General features: G+C 47.9%; 1 protein-coding gene across 6 annotated transcripts in view; it reads left to right on the plus strand.

Moving 5' to 3' along the window:
- LOC125631186 (mitogen-activated protein kinase kinase kinase 3) overlaps positions 1–18,269 on the plus strand; it is a 124,093-nt gene extending 105,824 nt beyond the window's left edge. For all 6 annotated transcript variants that reach the window (XM_048837479.2, XM_048837480.2, XM_048837482.2 and 3 more), the window contains 7 exons: positions 1,421–1,513; positions 2,682–2,876; positions 3,598–3,746; positions 4,554–4,685; positions 7,621–7,750; positions 8,623–8,800; positions 11,892–18,269. In XM_048837479.2, coding sequence (XP_048693436.1) covers positions 1,421–1,513; positions 2,682–2,876; positions 3,598–3,746; positions 4,554–4,685; positions 7,621–7,750; positions 8,623–8,800; positions 11,892–12,120 — 1,106 coding nt within the window. In that variant the 3' untranslated portion in view covers positions 12,121–18,269. The remainder of the gene's footprint in view (positions 1–1,420; positions 1,514–2,681; positions 2,877–3,597; positions 3,747–4,553; positions 4,686–7,620; positions 7,751–8,622; positions 8,801–11,891) is intronic.

Genomic DNA, 18,269 nt, shown 5'->3' on the forward strand with positions numbered 1-18,269 from the left:
AGCTTTAAGTCAATACTTGCAGTGAAGTTTTAATAAGTCCCCGGTGACGGTGAATTCATTTCACTTGAAAACACGACTCCGCATCGCTGCTCACGGATGGCTTGTCGTTAACCTCGTGACCTGGCCTTGTTGCTTTTCTTGCTGCCCAAGCCATTGTGTGCTCTGCCCAAGCACTAGAGTAATGCTAAAATCATGCTGAAGTCAGGCGGATGCCAGGAACAGCCTCCAAGGAGCAGCTCCTGGCTTGGGGCTAAGACAAACAATCCTTCAGAATAAGCTGTTTAGTCAGGATTTGATCAGGGAAAAACAGGAGGTGAAAGATGAGGGGGAGGGAATTGAAGATATTTTAATCTAATGTTGTTCTGTGCTACCAGTGATGGCATCCTGTATGTCTCATTATAAATGTTTCTATCCCTGTCCATCCATCCATCCCTTTCTCTCTCATGTAATCTCATTTTAACTCAAATTTTAGCTCTTTTACCCAATGTAATCTCTTGTATCTAACCTAATTTTCTCTCTCTAGTGTTGTTCTGATTATATAAAACCTCATGCTCCAGGAATTAAACTAATCAAACATTTGTGGCTCAGCATGACCCCTTAATGAGGGGCAGATTATTTTACATCTGCCTGCTCTGGGGTTCTTGCACTTTCCTCTGAAGCATCTGGCACTGGCCACTGTCAGTGATGGGATACTGGACTAGATACACCTTGGGTCTGATCCAGTATGGAAGTTCATTAGTTTCCTAACAGAGAGATTTATAACCCTGAATAGAACCAGGCATAGTTCCGTGTAAATTCCCTAACTAATGAGGTGGAGAAACTAGCTGTGGTGTGGGTTAGGACCGTGGCAAAGGGGTTAGGAAAGACTGGGAAAATGTGTGGGGTCGAGCAGAGAGAAAAGGGAAAGGAGGCAACCAGAAACAATGGGAGGAGGAGGAAAGTAGAGAGATGAAAAGAGAAAACAAGAGAGACAGATGTAAGAAAATGTACCCCATTGCAGAACAATGGCTCTTCTCAGTCACGTACAAGAAGTTATGGCTCCAAGAAAGCCAGGTCTAGCTTAGAAAGAGGCAGGAGCAATTGTGATGGGGCCAAACCATCTGAAGAAATAAATATGAACTGGGTTGCTGAGCCTTTCTTTAAATATTGTGGCCCATAGCCTGCTCCTATTGAAGTCCCTGGCAAAGCTTGCGTTGGCTTCTTGGGGCCAAGATCAGTCCCCTTTGACCCCAGCCTTCTATCCGCGATGGGCAGATTTCAGAAATGAGCCATAGAGAATGTTCCATCTTGGGAATGAACAATCTTCTGCCTGGTCTCTCCATTGCATTTCATGTAAAGAACAGAACTTCCAACAAGAAATGCTCCAGGAGTTCCTCACGGAGCTGATCTAACGGAGACTTTTCTCATTCTCTCCTGTCAGATTTCGATATTCCGTTTTGTGAGCGATTCGGGAAAGGTGGAACCTTCCCCAGGCAATATCACCTTTCCCAGAGCCGCAAGGACTATAGTGACGGTGAGACAATGACCAGTGCATGCAGGCTTGGGGGAAAGGCTCGCTGATGGCCTAAGCCAAGGAATAGGGCATTGGCCCGGACAGGAGCAACTTGGCTTCAGTTCTTGGCTCTGCCGCAGACTTCCTGTGTAACCGTGGGCAAGTCATTTGAACTGCTCTGGGCCCATGTGGGAACTGCTGGCACACATTGTAAGTTCCCTAGTGCGTGTTAATGTAGTTACTCTTTGAAATGGGACTGTTAACACAAACTAGGGAACTTTTAGTGCACACCAGTAGGGTCCACATGGGCCAATTAGTGCGCAGCACGCCAGTCCTTCTGGCGTGGACTAAAGCACTGCGCAGACACCCCCTAACTCCCGTTCTCTCAGATGACCCTTTCCATGGGCGCTGACTTACACTCTACCTGGGGGGGGTGCTCGATGCCCCCACTCCACCCGTTCCCCCAAACCCCTGCCCCGCCTCTTCCTTGCCTCTTTCCGCCCCCTCCCCGCTCCTCCCTCTCCCTCCTGGAGCCGACCTGCATGCTGTGAAACAGCTGTTCGTGGAGTGGGGGGAGTGATCAGCAGGAGGAGGTGCTGGAGCGGGGGAAGGAGGAAGCCTTGGCTGCCGGTGGGTGCTACGCACACGCTAATTTTTCTCCGTGGGTGCTCCAGCTCTGCCTCAAAGAACTTTGAGTAAATACTGGGAATTAGACTCCAAGTTGCACTGTGATTTCTTTTTTTTTAATTTTTTTTTTTTTTTTTGTGAATATGTATAGCTGGTGGAAACTAGTGTGTGGCCACTCTTACTTTGATTTAAACCTGGCTTTTGTTGATTTACTTTAAATTGATTCCTTGACGAGTTAACCTAAGGTTTTAATCAACTTAAAAATGCCTTCGCAGGGTTTTGCATTAGTTTAACCAAGGGCTTGTCTACACTGTGGTGCAGTATGGACTAAGGGGGTATGAATTGCAGAGTGCACCGGACACTTAGGCTCTCACTGCCCTGTGTGAACACTACAGCAGCGTCTCAATGGGACAGTTAGAGCACAATGCTTTGGTGCGCTCTGCAATTTACACGTCCATAGCAAAGCAATTGAAACAGGTACACTTTGAATTCAGACAGAGTCTGAGTGTATGACAAGACGTTGCATGTCCTTGTCAGTAATTCTCCTGCTTTCCTCACAAAGGCCGAAGGACTTTCCCAAGAAGTTACGCCCCTCAGGAGAATCGGTTTCAGCTCGTCCCTTCCAGCAGGACAAAGAGCTTCAATGGGGACAGCAAGCTCCTCACCTTACAGTACGAGGAACACAGGACCAAATGGTGGATTGACTGTGACAAGGGACTGCAGGTTTTCAGCACGTCCCCCAGCAAGTCCAGGAACTGTGAGTGAATTTCAGCAGGTTGCTGTTTAGAATCTCAGGCTGTGATCTTGTCTTCTAAGTATGGTCAGGCGGCGCTGGTGTAGGTGAAGTGTCCAAGGAGAACTCAGGGGCTGGGGTGGTTAAGCAGATGGCACTTCCCTCTCAGTCCTGAGTCAGTACTGAACCAGTGCCGCAGCATGGTGTTCCGAGGCGCTGTGCTCCCGGGATACGGCTCGAAGAGAAAACCCCGACGTCTCATGGTCATTGAAGATCTCCTGGCACTTTCCATAAAGATAGGGGTGTTCTGGGCAAATTCAATCCTGGGCAATTACATTCCACCTGCAGCTACAGTGGGATAAATGATTCTCCACTTTCTGCTCTGAACTGCCGAATAGCAGTGCGGTGCCCTGTTAACCAGCGCTCGTGTTCCACTCCAGCAGTGGCTGCACGTCAGTGAGGGGCGCAGACGGGACTCCCACCATTACACAGCAAAGCATTCTCAGCCCTTGCAGGAGAGAAGGCGCTGTATCAATGTACATCCTTGGGCCTGATCCTGCTCTCACTTACACTGGTGTAAATCAGGGGTAAGCCAGTGGCGTGAATGGGATGGGAATCAGGCTCTAAGCGTTGCTCTTTGTGGTAGGTGCCCCCACCCATTGCATAGCAGATTAGATCTGCATTGCAAAGGGTCCGGTGAAGCATATGCTGTGTCTTGACTGTGCCATCCATGTCCTTCCTGCAGCCCTGCAGGCGCCAGTGAACTGGAGGTTGGGGAAGCTCCTTGGCAGAGGGGCCTTCGGAGAGGTTTATCTCTGCTATGATGCAGACACTGGCAGGGAGCTGTCGGTGAAGCAGGTGCCCTTTGACCCAGACAGTCAAGAGACAAGCAAGGTGAGTGTGAGGGCTGGACTGAGCCTTCCTGAAGAGCTTATGGGGTTGTTCGAACGGCGGGTCACAACTGGGGGCGAGGGAGTCGCCACCAGGTGGTCTTTTGGTGCCGGGGGTTCGGGGACACAATCATCCTGCCCTTCCCATATTGCTGAGTGGGATGGAGGTCCTGAGATGGGGTCTACTGGCATCTGTTGTCACCCATGTCACCACTAGGTGATGGATGAATGCCGTGCATACTTCCTGTATGTGCTGTGCTGGCCATCCTGGCTCAGAGCTGTTCATGACTTGCCACAGAGCCATGGGCAGCTGCCACGGCCTAAGCCATCCAGTGACCACTCTTCCTCCACTCCAGGACCTGCATGATGCTAGCCCAGCCTACGTTGCCAGTCTCCTTTCTGCTCTTCTGTGATGCCAGCCCCAGGGCTCCATTCACCACCCTCCACTCCCATCTCTGGATAGTCCATTTGCCCAGCCTCTGCTTTTCCCTCATGCCCACCCCTCCTGAAAGCTTGGTGCTGCCCATATGAAACAAGGGAATAAGTACATCTCTGCCTGCCTGCATCTCTCTCTAACAATCCCAAGCAGAGTCCCTGCTCTGCCTTTCCCAGTGCATCCTGTCTGTCTTTTAGGCTGTAACCTCCTTGGGAGAGCAGCCATCTTTCTTCTTGGGTCTTGTACAGTGCTAGGGATATAGTCAGTGCTTCAGAAATCCTCTAGGAGAGGAAGCTTGAATGTGGCTGTATTTCTGTGGCGATGAGACGTTCGTAGGTCTTTCTTTTCATCGTGTAACGTTCTGTATCGTCGCAGGAGGTAAATGCCTTAGAATGTGAGATCCAGCTGTTGAAGACCCTCCGCCATGATAGGATAGTCCAGTATTACGGTTGCTTGCGGGACCCGGAGGAGAGGAAGTTGTCTATCTTTGTGGAATACATGCCAGGGGTAAGTGTGACTGCAGCCAATCCATGTGGTTATTTATAGAGATGGACCTGAACCAGAGAGCTGAATCCAAACACCTCCCAGCTCAGATGAAGTTTGGATCTGAAAGTCAAATTTTGCAACTTGGCCCTTGTCTAAAATGGGCCAAATTAAAATCCAGATTCCAAACGCCCCTGAAATTTGGAGCAGTCAGATCCTGATATGAACATTGCAGAAGGGCCCTATCTGTGTGACACAGCCTGGAATGTGAACACTGCCGAATTTGGGATTGGATCCAGATCTGGATCCAATCTCTGCGGCTTGGGCCCATCCCTTGTTATTTATTACAAAGCACTCTGGGAAAGGTTAATTGTAGTACGATCCGCACACAGCTATCATGGGTTATTTATTTATTCTGATACGTGCACTTTGAAAACACAACATTGCTAATTATCTGGTCCTTGGAGACCAAGTCATCTTGTGGTGATGCTGTTTTATCATGTCAGGACGTCACCAGGTCACGACTCTGTTCGTGCAGAGTGAAATATTTCCAGGGGCCATATAAAATCAAGATGTTTTGATGTTCTGCTAAGTGGCGCAGGGGATGTAACTTGTATCTTTTCTTACTACTTTAGCACGTAAGTTAAACCAGCGTAAAGTCCCTGGAGTAGAGCTTCACCTAATGTAAACAGAGCAGTGCTGATTTACACTGGGTGAGGATCTGGCTCCCTCAGCCCCACCTACCCATGTGGTACTTACACCTTCTTACACATCATCTCTGGATTTGTCCTCTAGGCTGTGAGGGAGCAAACCTGTGTTTATTCATAGATTTTTAAGGCCAGAAGGGACCATTCGATTATATAGTCACAAATAGCTTTGGTATTTGGCAAACATGGTAGAAAATGCCCCATCAGAACGACATGAATGACAATTTGAACTAGCCCCCTAGCACAATCCCATCTTTCTAACCACAGCCCCATGAGCCCATTTTGTTTCTGGAGGCTATCTTTCTGATCCCTGACATAAACCCCCATGCATGGGACCAAAAGGAAAAGCCCAGTGCAGTGTAATCAGTCCCCTCGCTGTTTGTTCTACAACATCCTTATGTCTGTTGCTTGCCAGGAAGCCAGCATTTGTGCCGGGGCTGTTTCCTGTTCCTGGATCGGAATGTTTGTTTTCCTTCCGATAAACTAGCGCTCTGGCCAATTAAAGATTGACTTTCACTTTACGGCAACAGCTTATTTCACAACTCAGTCCAGGGCTCTGCTTTTTCTGTACTGTTGGTGGGAGAGGACCAACTCCCAAGCTGTACGGAGCAGCAGTTCTGAAGTGCTACATCTGGCTGAGATTCTGATTTAATGCAGCTGGCTAGGCAAGAGCTGTGTGGGGTCTGCGTGGGGCCTTCTGCACCATGCCTGGCTCTAGTAGGCATCGACAGCCTGTCCGTTTGTAATTCACCCATTTAAACAATTGTTGGAGTGTCTTCTGCATACACACAACCCGCATCCTCCTTTAAATGATCTGAGGGTGAAAGGGGCTGGTCTATTTGATTCTAGTGCAAGATGAGATCCTTAAAAGGGCCCTGCCTCAGTGCAACCTTCATGTCCAGTGCCCACCCCACCAACTGAGATCCACAGAAGGTCGAAAAGTGGAGGGCTCAAATGCCTAAGCAAAGATTTTCCATCAGAGGACATTTACAGAACCCCAGATGATATCCAGCTGTAGGGGGGAGGGCCCCTGATAGGTTCCTCCCACTGGAAGGCCATTGACCACTCCCTTTAAAGTGGGAAGGAGCAAAATAGGAACCCAGGGCTAAGCAAGAGCTCAGGCTGCAGGGCGGTGAGGTCAGGGACAATAAGAATGTCAGTGAGAGACTCTGAGCGAGAACCCAGACAACCGCTGCTGCTCCCCGGTGGGTAAAAGGTGCCAGACTGACAGCTCTGGAGACTGTTTATCCATAAAACAGGGGCCAGGACAAGCTTCCCTCAGACAGGATGGAATCCTTCCCCAGCATTTGGAGTCCTGTAGCTGGGTAGCTCCTTCAGTGTAAATCTTCTCTGTGGAACAACCACTCTCGCTGGCTTGCCTGGAGATTGAGCCAGGGAGCTGTAGACCTAAAAGCCTGAGCACCTGTTGCTTGAGCTAAAGAATCCATTTCATTACCTTCAGCAGTAAAAACTCATGCTTTGAGATCCAACCTTCCTAGGATCAATCCTGGCAGCGGATCCAACCAGGGATGTTGTCACATCTGGTTGCCCATATAGGCCTGTGGATATTGGTAGCTCCAGCTGAGCTTCCCCAGCCTGGGGAAATGTGATGCTAAGAGAAGGTGTCTCTTTGTCCTGCTTCAGTGTCTAGGCAATGTGTAGAAGTCTCTGAGTCCGCTCCAAACTAATGGATGTGTTCCTTTCGCTCAAGCAGTGGAGAGGATCATGGTTATACAGACAAATTTCCCATAAACACACTGACCAATGACATGATCCAGCCACTAGAGGGGGATAGAGAACTGTGCTGAGATAGCAAGGGTTATGTGTACAGTACTGACCCTTTCTCATCTGTCCCGTGGGGATATTGTAGTCCAGGCATGATCCTTGCTCCGTTATGTTTATCAGTGTCTCTGATTTCGTATATTCCTTTTTTATAGCTCAATGTTAGATTCAGTAAAGCTTTTATAAACCAGCAAATAAACCAGAAAACCTTGAAATGTGTTAACTATTTACGCTAAACGATCTGTTCCACCTTGTCTTTAGCTGACATTCTGAGTACATTTCCTAGACCTGAAGAAGAGCGGTGTGTAGCTCAAAAGTGTGTCTCTCGGACCAACTTCTGTTGGTGAAATACAAGATATTACCTCACCCAGCTTGTCTCTCAGAAAATGGTCACAGAAATATAAAAGCCTACGTGACACAATACGCATCATTCACTCCTTTGGTTTGTGTATGTGTTTTGTTTCCAATAGGGTTCCATAAAGGATCAATTAAAAGCATATGGTGCGCTGACCGAGAACGTCACCCGGAAGTACACCAGGCAGATTCTGCAGGGAGTCTTCTACTTACACAGCAACATGATTGTTCACCGGGATATTAAAGGTAAAGTGGATTGCACTGCGAGATCACCACCTTGCTCTCATCTAGTAGCACCGTAAGTAGGATTCTGTGCCTTATTGTCAGAGCACAGCTCTAGAGGCGAAGACATGTGGTTTCTAGCCCTGGCTCTGCCTTAAACCTGCTGTGTGGTTTTGAACAAGTTCCTTAGGCCAGAATTTTCAAAAGTGACCTCTGACTTGGGAGGGGTGTGTATGCCCCAAATATTGAGTGTCCAGTTGGAAATACTCATTTTGAGAGCCCCCATTGGCTCCTGTTTCAATTGTATGAGCTCAGCACCAGGCCTGAGGTAATGGACATTCAAGTTGAGTTGCCATAAATCAGAAAAAAGAAAAGGAGTACTTGTGGCACCTTCGAGACGAACAAATTTATTAGAGCATAAGCTTTCGTGAGCTACAGCACACTTCATCGGATGCAGCTTATGCTCTAATAAATTTGTTAGTCGCTAAGGTGCCACAAGTACTCCTTTTCTTTTTACAGATACAGACTAACAGGGCTGCTACTCAGAAACCTGTCATAAATCAGAAGCCACTTTTGGAAGATATTGGCCGTACCTTTTCTGTGACTTAGCTTAACTTCCTGTTAATTATTTACTATCTCCCAGGGGTGCTGTGGAGTTTACTAATGTCTGTAAAGTGCTTTGGGTGGGATTTTCAGGGAACTAAGAGATAGGCCTCTTTGCAAATTCCAGTAAAAAAAAAAGGGGGGGGGGGTCCCTAGCATAGTGCCTTCATGTAGCTAAATGTCATCTTTTCCAACTCTGAAAATGCTGGCCAGTTGCCTGAGCCTTCCCATGCTGGAGCTGCTTTGACCCAGGTTGCAATTCTATCTCTTGGGTTTTTGTGCTTGACCCTTAGGTGCCAACATTTTGCGAGATTCTGTTGGGAATGTGAAACTAGGCGATTTTGGAGCCAGCAAACGCATCCAGACCATCTGCATGTCTGGAACTGGAATTAAATCTGTCACCGGAACACCGTACTGGATGAGCCCAGAGGTGATCAGTGGAGAAGGCTATGGAAGGAAAGCTGATGTGTGGTAAGAAACAAAGTAATCCCAGGGCAGAATTTCCACCGCAGTGGGTCAGCACTGCAATTTTCTAATGTTGCCTGTATCTGTTCATCCCTTCGAGAATTACAGTGGTTGATTTTCCAAAGCCAACCAGTATGACTAGCATTTGCAAGACACTATGGGTTAGTGGCTGGAATAGTGTGCTTATAGTTAGAACTGACTACCAAGATTTTCAGTAGCGATTAGTGATTTTTTTTTATTTTTTTTTAGATGCTTAACTTGAGACCCCTTAAAAAGGGTCTGATTTCCAGAGGGTGGGTGCTGACCACCTACTGAAATTCAGGCTCCTTTTAGGTGTTTCAGGCTGAACACCCAAAAATGGAAGCACCCCAAATCCCTACTTACTTTTGGAAATTTCCAACCTGGATGCTGATTTTGGGTGCCCCAATTGTTTTGGATGTCCAGCTGGAGATTCCTTGAACCTGCCTTGAAGTAACAGAGCCACCCTCCCCTCCCTGGGAACTGCAGGAGCTCTGAAAAACTGGCTGTCAAGGTTTGCAGGTGGGATCTCAAAACTGGAGGCATCCAATATTGCTGGCGACTCTTGACATTTTGGATACTTGAGCTTTGCAGGATTGGGCCCTGAGTCTGAACAGCTGGAATAACAGTAATCATCCTAATGAACTACAAAAATACTGTATGCACAGCACATATTCCCTTGACTCTTCCAACAACCAGGCTCAGTGGAAACCAGCCATTGTAACTGCTTTGCACTGGGAAGCCTGGGGAGAATGCCTGAGAAGTTGTTGGCAGACAGCCTTACTGCCACCTGTTGATAGGTGGGAAGTGCAGCTACGTTTTATTCATTGTGATTACAAGCCAAGGTTGCCAAGCTGGTGTAAATGAGGCCTGAGGAAATGCCGCACTGCTAGGATTCCACCCCAAGGGCTGGGCAGCCGTCCTGCTTTTTTCTGCCTCTGCCCTTTTTTATTATTCAGGCTGCTTTTTCTGGACTCCTCCTTCCCAGATGCAAATGAGAGATGAAGCGAGACAGGGAGCAAAGCCTTGTTTGGCTGCAGATGTCTTTGGTAGTAAACGTAATGTGCAAGGTAGATAGGCGGTTGCCAATGAATATGGGTACAAAATGTCCCCGAGCTGGCCTCCCTCTTTGGGGATGTTTACACTGCAATTAAAAACCTGCAGCTGGCCTGTGCCAATGGGCTTGGGCTTGGGTTAAGGGGCTGTTTAATTGCAGTGTAAATGTCCAGGCTCGGGTTGCAGCCTGAGCTCTGCTACAGTGCAGGGTCCTAGAGCTCAGGCTGTGAGGTGGGAGGGTCCCAGAGCTTGGGCTGCAGCCTGAGCCCAAACATGTACACCGCAAATAAACAGCCCCTTAGCCCGAGCCCTATGAGCCCAAGTCAGCTGGCACAGTCCAGCCGTCAGTGTCTAATTGCAGTGTAGACGTACCCTTTAAGGCCTGTATACTTCGCTTTGTTAAGGGGGGAAATTCACCCCTTTGAAGAGGACCAGCACAAATCTGTGAATCAGTTAAGCAAGGCTCTGGGGAACTCCATGGCAAGTGGGACCTTAATTCTGCAGCAAGGCCCCTGGAAGAAAGGATGGCCCAATGGTTAGGGTTCTAACCTGGGATTGGAGATGGCTGGGTTCAAGTCAGACTCTTTGACCTTGGGCAAGACCCGTAACGCCTGATTTTCAAAGGTATTTAGGTATCTAAAGCTGCAGGTAGGTGCTTAGCATGGCTTTCAAAGGTGCCTAACTCATTTTACCCATTTAGGCGCTTTTGAAAATCCCACTAGGCACGTCTCTGCACGTCCAGACATTAATAAAATCTGACTCTTAGTCTGTCTGGCTCTGACTTTGAAAGGTATTCAGGCATTGCTCCCTCTGTGTTGACTTTCAGTGAGGCTCAGGCTCCTAAGTCATTTTTGAAAATGGGACTTAGGCTCTGTCTACACTAGGGAGTTTACAGCAGCACAACTGTACCAATGCAGCTGCGCCACTGTAAGATCGCTCGTGTAGCCACTCTGTGCCAACAGAAGAGAGCTCTCCTGTCGGCATAATAAAACCACCTCCAGGAGCGGCCGTAGTTATGTCGGTGGGAGAAGCTCTCCCACCGACATAGCGCTGTGCTCACCGGCGCTTCTGTCAGTGCGACTTATGTCGCTCAGAGGGGTGTTTTTTCACACTCCTGTGCGACTTAAGTTATATTGGCAAAAGTGGTAGTGTAGAGATGGCCTTAGCCATCTAAGTCATTTAGGCCTTGCAGTGCTGAGCAGAGCAACACTGCTGGACCTCAGTGCGCCAGCTGTAAAATGGGTATAATAGCACTGCCTTACCTCATGTGGGAGATGAGGATAAATGCATTAAAGATCATGATGTACTCCGATAATGGGGACCATATAGAGATGCTGCAGCATTCTGGTGGGAAGCCAGCATCTGTTTTAAAAGTGGAGGGTTGACTGAATTTACTGTGAAGTTGTATAATGCAATCACTACAATTGCTCTGGTTTTATTTTTTACGGTTAAATTGAATTTATTTTGTTTTGTCCCAGTTCTAGATTTCAGTGTACCACAGATTGGAGTTAACAATCCGTTAAAGTGCCTGAAACAAGTCACACCTTTCAGATCTGTTGTTTGTCTCTCTGCAAATACAAGCAGACGTCACTGGGTCTCTTAACCTTGACAACATGCTTCGCATCTATCTGCACAAAAGGGCTAGAAACATGGTTTCAAAATGAGAGCTGAAAGTGTGGAGCAAATTCTGCAGCAAGGGGCAAATCCTACAGCAGAATCTGCTGAATCGCAGAATATACACTGGGCCCTGTTCTTACGTCCCTCTTGAACTTAGGCCTTCACTGGGACTTAAGTATCTGCACGTGTGCTGGCCCTCTGCAATTTCTACGAATTTCACGTAAATAGAGGACTTCCATTTCCAAAGTGATATGTCTGTGGTATCTTTATAGCCCTAAATTTAGGGAATTTCACATCTAGGGGATAGTTTTGGGTGAAAGGTTTAGGGGCAGGGAGTGAGCCAGGACAATGGCTGGATGAAACTCTTGCTCTTTCCTTTTTTCTAATCCTCTGTTCTCCATTGCAGGAGCGTGGGCTGCACCGTGGTGGAGATGTTAACAGAAAAGCCACCCTGGGCGGAATTTGAAGCCATGGCGGCCATTTTCAAAATTGCCACCCAGCCGACCAAGCCCCAGCTCCCAGACGGCGTCTCGGACTCCTGTCGCAACTTCCTCAAGCAGATCTTTGTGGAGGAGAAGCGGAGGCCCACAGCAGAGGACCTGCTGAGACATCCATTCATGAACTGCAGCCTCTAGTCCCTTGCGGCGGGTTAGGGGAAATGCAGGTGGAAAATAAAAGGATATGGGGGGGGAGGGCGGGGTGTTTAAAAAACAGACCCACAGAGCTTTGCACTCTGAAATGCAGACCTCAGTCTGGGCTGGGATCCTTCACTCCTCATTGTCAGCTAGGGGGCCAGTGTGGGCTTTCCTTTCTAAGCTGCACTTATGACCATCTGACTGTGGAGATAGGTGGCTGTCACCACGCTTGGGGCTGGAGGGAGTTCGAAATTGGGGGTCACCCTTGGAACACGTCGGCATCGATGATCGTAGCAAACTCTCCCGCCCCGTTATTGATTGGATGCCTGGTAGTGGAGGAGCTTGGGGTAGTAACTCACTTGCCTCAGAGGAATGATGTGAGCGAACTCTGGTGCCCGCTGCTGGCCCTGAAAGCAGCACTGTCAACATCCCACAAGGAAGCCGTCTCCTCAGCACAAGAGAAAGATGCTGTGTAGCCGTGGAAGCCATTTACAGCTTGACAGACACCAAGAGGGATTCAGGCGTGAAGCAAAGGGAAACAAACCCAGGACCAAAGAACGATCGGCATAGGTGTCTCATTCATGTCAAAGGGGGAAAGCAATCCTGTTGTGGGGGTGGAGATGGGAGGCAAAGTCCATAGCAACATCTCCAGCTCTTCAGAGGGGTGGATTAGGATTGTTTTGTGCCTTAGATGGTTACAGTCAAGGAGTGAAAGCCTGATTCAGCACAAGGTATCCAGTCAAGGACGTGACTACAATGCAGCCATGCTGGGTTGGCGTTCTTGTACCTGTAAAATAGTGTAAGTGCAAGGCATTCTTCTTCTCTGGATACAGTAAGGTCCCTGTAGGTCATTCACCAGTGAAGCTGGCCACAAGACCTCTGTGTGTTCGTTCGTTGTTCAGCGGATAAGTGTGTCTATATGATGCTGATGCCAATGGCACCCTCAGCTCAGCACACGCTTGTTCTTCAGCACCTGATCCTGTTCCCACTGAAACAGCGCAGGGTTTGTCACTGATTTTAGTGGGAACAGAACAGGTGGGGGTGTAAGTAACTGTCTTCTCATATCCCTAGCTATGCCAACCTGTGACCAGTTCCAATGTGCTGCTAACGAAGGGTCCAGCCTGCAGAGCGCAGAGTGCCTTCAGCTCTGTCCCTTCTAGGATCAGGCCCTAGATGACGCTGCAGAGCATCAAGGGTAGAAAAGCCGTGCGTGAGGTGGAATTCACCCCAGCGCACAAGACTAGCACGAGGGCTGTGCACCTCTCAAGGCCTCAAAAGGGGTCATTGTGGGACTTCATTGATACATAGACTCTGTGCAGGTGCTGTATGCAGGGGCGAAGTTCATCCTGAGCTCGTCCAGGGCTAGACTACAGACCGATATTATTATAACTACGTCGCACAGGGGTGTGAGAAATCCATACCCCTGAGAGATGTAGTTATACTGACCTAACCCCCTCATGTGGACGGTGGTAGGTCTATGGGAGAGCTTCTCCCACCAGCATAGCCATGAGGTGGATTAACTACGCCAACGGGACAAGCTCTCCTGTCGGCAAAGTAGCATCTGCACTAAAGTGCTGCAGGGGTGCAGCTGCTTTGGGTTTTATAGAAATGTAATGGGGATCCGTACAAAGGACTCTGAATGCTCCTAGAGCCTGATTCTTATCAGGAACAAAGTCCAGAGAAGTCAATGAAGTTACACCAGAGTGACACCGGTGGGAGTGCAGAATCCTGCCCATAGAATTGAACAGAGAATATCAAGGGGGAGGAGTAGCTTAGTGGTTTGAGCATTGGCCTGCTAAACCAAGGGTTGTGAGTTTAATCCTTGAGGGGGCCATTTGGGATCTGGGGCAAAAATTGAGGCTTGCTCCTGCTTTGAGCAGGGGTTGGACTAGATGACCTCCTCAGGTCCCTTCCAACCCTGATATTCTATGATTCTGGAGGCTTCTGCAGGAGGAATTTAGGCCCTGATTCTGCACCACAGAAATCAGGGAGAGTTGTGCTGTTTACTTTAATGGGCATGGGATCAAGCCCATAATTCTCTGTTAAATTCTGTCAGATGGCTCAAAAAACCTTTTTTATTATTATTATTATTATTATTTATTTATTTGTATTCCCATAGAGCTCAGGAGCTCCACTCATGAGTCAGGGTCCTGTTGTGCTTGGTGTTTTTATCACTCTGTTATAGTCAGTAGGACTTTCCATGAAGAAAGAGTTCTAAGGGTTATTAGGAAAATGTAAAAATGTTTTAAATTATTTTGAATCTGACAATTTCCCCATTCACTGGCCTGATTTTAAAAAACAAACTGTCCTCAATCACTTTTTTAATTAATTAAGAACAAAATCTGACTCCCAGCCAATCCATCTGGATTTGATTCTCAGTCTCTGAGGGCCAGTGGGGTAATGTTGACCGTAGGCGCTGAACAATGAGCAACATGAGGCCGTGCATGGGTAGGGCTGAAATGTGACCTACTTTTCAAGATCTGTTGGCAAGGTTCATGGAACTCCTTCTAGAGGCTGTTTCTAAACAAATTCCTCCATGTTCCAAGTCCATTCCAGGGCCCAGTGCTTTGACTGGTACTTTGCAGCCTGCCCTAAGTGGCAGCACACGGCTGAGTTGCTCCGGAAGCAGTCACAAGTTGGTCCCACCTTAAGGTGACTGTATTTCTCAAAGGGAAAATGGGACATTGCATGGGGCTAGACCCGAGACCTCCCCCCCAACCCCGACCCCTCCCCAAGTGAGGCTAGGGCTGGCGTTGATGCTCACCCAAGCCCTGCCTCCCCCCGCAGCTGATCAAGTTGACGAGCAAATGGGACAAATGCCCCTTTTTGTCCAAAAAAAAAAAAAAAAAGGCAGGATGGCTGGGACAGGGCTTAAAAAGGGGTCTGTCCCGGCCAAAACAGGACATATGGTCACCCTATCCCTCTTTGGCCCATAAGGGAAGTGAGCCTTGCCAGCCCTTTTCCTGGCACAGTTGCCTTCCCCCTCCATGTTGGCTCAGTAGTGTTTCAGGGAGTGGAGTCAAGTCTCTGCCCACCTGTGTGGGAGGGGGAGGAGCAGCCCCTCAGCAGCTCCTCTGCAGGGATGTAAGGAGGCATCTGGCACACACATATTTACCTGCATGGGTGCATGGATCAGCTCGACTGAGCCCTATGAGAACAAACCTGGGCGTACATCCAAGAAGGGGATGACAGACCCCTCGTTCCACTGCAGGCTGCTGAGAGGCTTATTATAAATAGTGAGGGGGAAGGGAGAGCTTTTGAAACATTAAGAAGAACTACCCTGACAGTAGCCAAATTGTGCAGGTTCGCCCTGCTTCTACTGAGATAGATCCCTAGGCTTGGAGGGCAGTTTTCTCTCCTGCCCTCCTTAAATGATTTTGCGTGGGTGAAACATCCCACTGTGATGCCATAGGGAAACCTGGTCTTGCCTCTTTGTTTGATTTTTGCAGTCACGAGGCTGTGTCATCCTGGGGCTGGCAGGGTTTCAGATGCAGGAATGCCAGTGGGCTCGATCCTACAGGCCTTGTGCAAACAGAAACTGCCAGTAACTTCCCTAGGAGCGATGTATGCAAGGGCCTGATCCTGGATCTCTTATGCAGTGCTGCCCTTAGGTTTAGTTCTGCAAGTGGAGAAGCTATCTAACTCTAAATGCAGCTATGTCATGTAAGGCAACAGCCCCAAGGGGCGAACTCCGCCCCCTGGACTGAGGGAGAGCCCAGAAGCGTTCTCACCACCTCACTCCATGAAGGGTTTATGTGGTGCATGGCCCTGCACAGGAGTGAATTTCACCAGAGTGCCCTTCCTGAAGCATGCACAGCCCTGGTCATTGGGACCTTCCTCTACCTTCCCTTCCGAGGGTGTGGGTGAAATCACTCCGCAGGTGCCTTTGCCTGCAGTGTTTTGCTGTATAAAATAGAATGAGGGAAAGAATGTAATACGATACCATGGATATTTTTTTTACCTGTAGGGTATTGGAAAGTACATTCATCTAATGTATAGTAGAAGCACTTTGCTTACATCAAATCTTGCTGCTGCTTTTTTTTGTAATATTATCAATCCTCTATCCTGTAGATGTAATTTTTTCCCTTATTTAGGGAAGAGGCTCAAGTGTGATATTGTGTATCATCAGACTTCATATTGTAGCCTATAAATCTCTGTATAATTCCTTCACACCAGGCCAAATATCATTAGCCAGCAAATTGTACATAAGAGAACAGAGTTTGGGATCTAGAAAGCTGACTCCTGGAGGGTAAGATTGAGGCCCTAATTGGAACCAGAGGCCTTGTATGATTCAGCCTGCAGGGACAGCTATATTTTTTTTTATTCTTGAAAAAAATAACTTTATGAGAGACTGTTTAAGCCAATGATTACTGGCTTTTGCTAGAAATAATGTATTTGTTAAGGTCTGAGACTTGAAATGTATATGCATCACTCTGTCCAGTGCTTGGCCGTTCCTGCAGTATGGTGTGTCCTACCTTGCCCTATATGTACTAGTCCAGTTAGGGTTATGGGATGGGCAGGTCATGATCAAACCGGAGCTGGGAGACTAGGCTTTACTGGAAAGCATCATGCAGGGTGGAGTTTGGGAACAGGGGATTGTACTGTCCATACAAGGACCAGAACTGAGACACTGTAACTACACCTGTGTTTAAATGCGTTGGGAGCAAATCCTGTTCTCCATTATGCTGCTGTGAATCCAGTCAGATGCTTCATAACTGAGAACTGCATGTGGTCCATTTACTCTAGCTTCTTTGTTCCATATCTGCCTGCTCCAGTGGATGTATTTTCCAAACCAGCCCCTCTTCAAGGGCTACAAACTGACTTTAGAAACAGCCCTGAGCAAAGGCTGGTCCCTAAACTGCATGCCCCCAGCAGTAGCTCCAGGAGGCAAGGTGACTCAGAGACATGATGCTGAGTCACAGTTCCTCCCCTGCTTGCTCCCAGTTGGCAGTGATTTCTGTGGGCCACACCTACAATAAAGGACTGCACACAACCCTCTACCCATGCTGGCGTGGCTTCTCTAGACAGAGTAAGGGAAGAAGGGGAGGCAAGACTCAGCCCTTTCCCTGCCCACCTGCTCCAGGAAGGGAGTAAGCAGGTGAATCAGGCCACTCAATCTTACTGCTGGCAACTCAGATGAAACAGCGATGTTTTATTCACTGGAAACGACACAGCATGGGTTTTTATAATCCCAGTCAATGCAACAGAGTTCTTCTTCCTTATGCAGTGGGCTAGGCCCTGATTCTGTAAATATAATGACCCCTCCACATGGGCCATCGTTCACTGGTAAATGCGTGAGTTGCTGCTGCCTGAGCTGAAGTACTAACTCTATTAGCAGTCAGCTGTAGTAGACGTTCATCTTCTTTTGTGCACCAGCTGCTAGGGCAGTGGTTCTCAAACTTTTGTACTGGTGACCCCTTTCATATAGTAAGCCTCTGAGTGCGACCCCCTCTAATAAATTAAAAACACTTTTATATATATTTAACACCATTATAAATGTAGGAGACAAAGCGGGGTTTGGGGTGGAGGCTGACAGCTTGTGACCACCCCCATGTAATAACCTCGCAACCCCCAAGGGGTCCCAACCCCCAGTATGAGAACCCCTGCACTAGAGGGAGACAAAGACCCACACTCTCCAAATGTGGGGTACTCACTCCTGCTACACAGTTCCCAAATCAGCAAAACAGAAACTAATCATGTGCTTTATGTTAAGTACATGCTTACATGCTTTGTTGAATTGGCTCCATGAGTAACTTTACACATGTAAGTAATCCTATTAAATAAGACCACTCGTGCCTAAAGTTACTCACATATTTAAGTGTTTGCAGGATTGAGGCCAGTGTTAGAAAGCAAATGCTTCAGGAGGCCAAGTGGTGTAATGAAACACATTTGCAACTTCCTGCCTTTTCACAAGTCTGATCAAAGCTGCTATCACTGGTATAGCACTCTTGGCCGGAAACATCGATACTCACTATAGTATCAGTGCATCAAGTGTCTTAAAATCATTTCTACTTCGGAAGAATTAGCCCATATGAAACAGAAGATAATACTGCAGGTTTGGAAAGCAGGACACCTTATCGAATGTACTTTGTAAAATGCTGTAAATGCTTTTTCCCCCCACGCATGAAATTAAATATTTTTTAACTTTG

The sequence above is a fragment of the Caretta caretta genome, chromosome 2, assembly GCF_965140235.1.
Source record: "Caretta caretta isolate rCarCar2 chromosome 2, rCarCar1.hap1, whole genome shotgun sequence".
In the NCBI taxonomy this organism is placed as follows: domain Eukaryota; kingdom Metazoa; phylum Chordata; order Testudines; family Cheloniidae; genus Caretta; species Caretta caretta.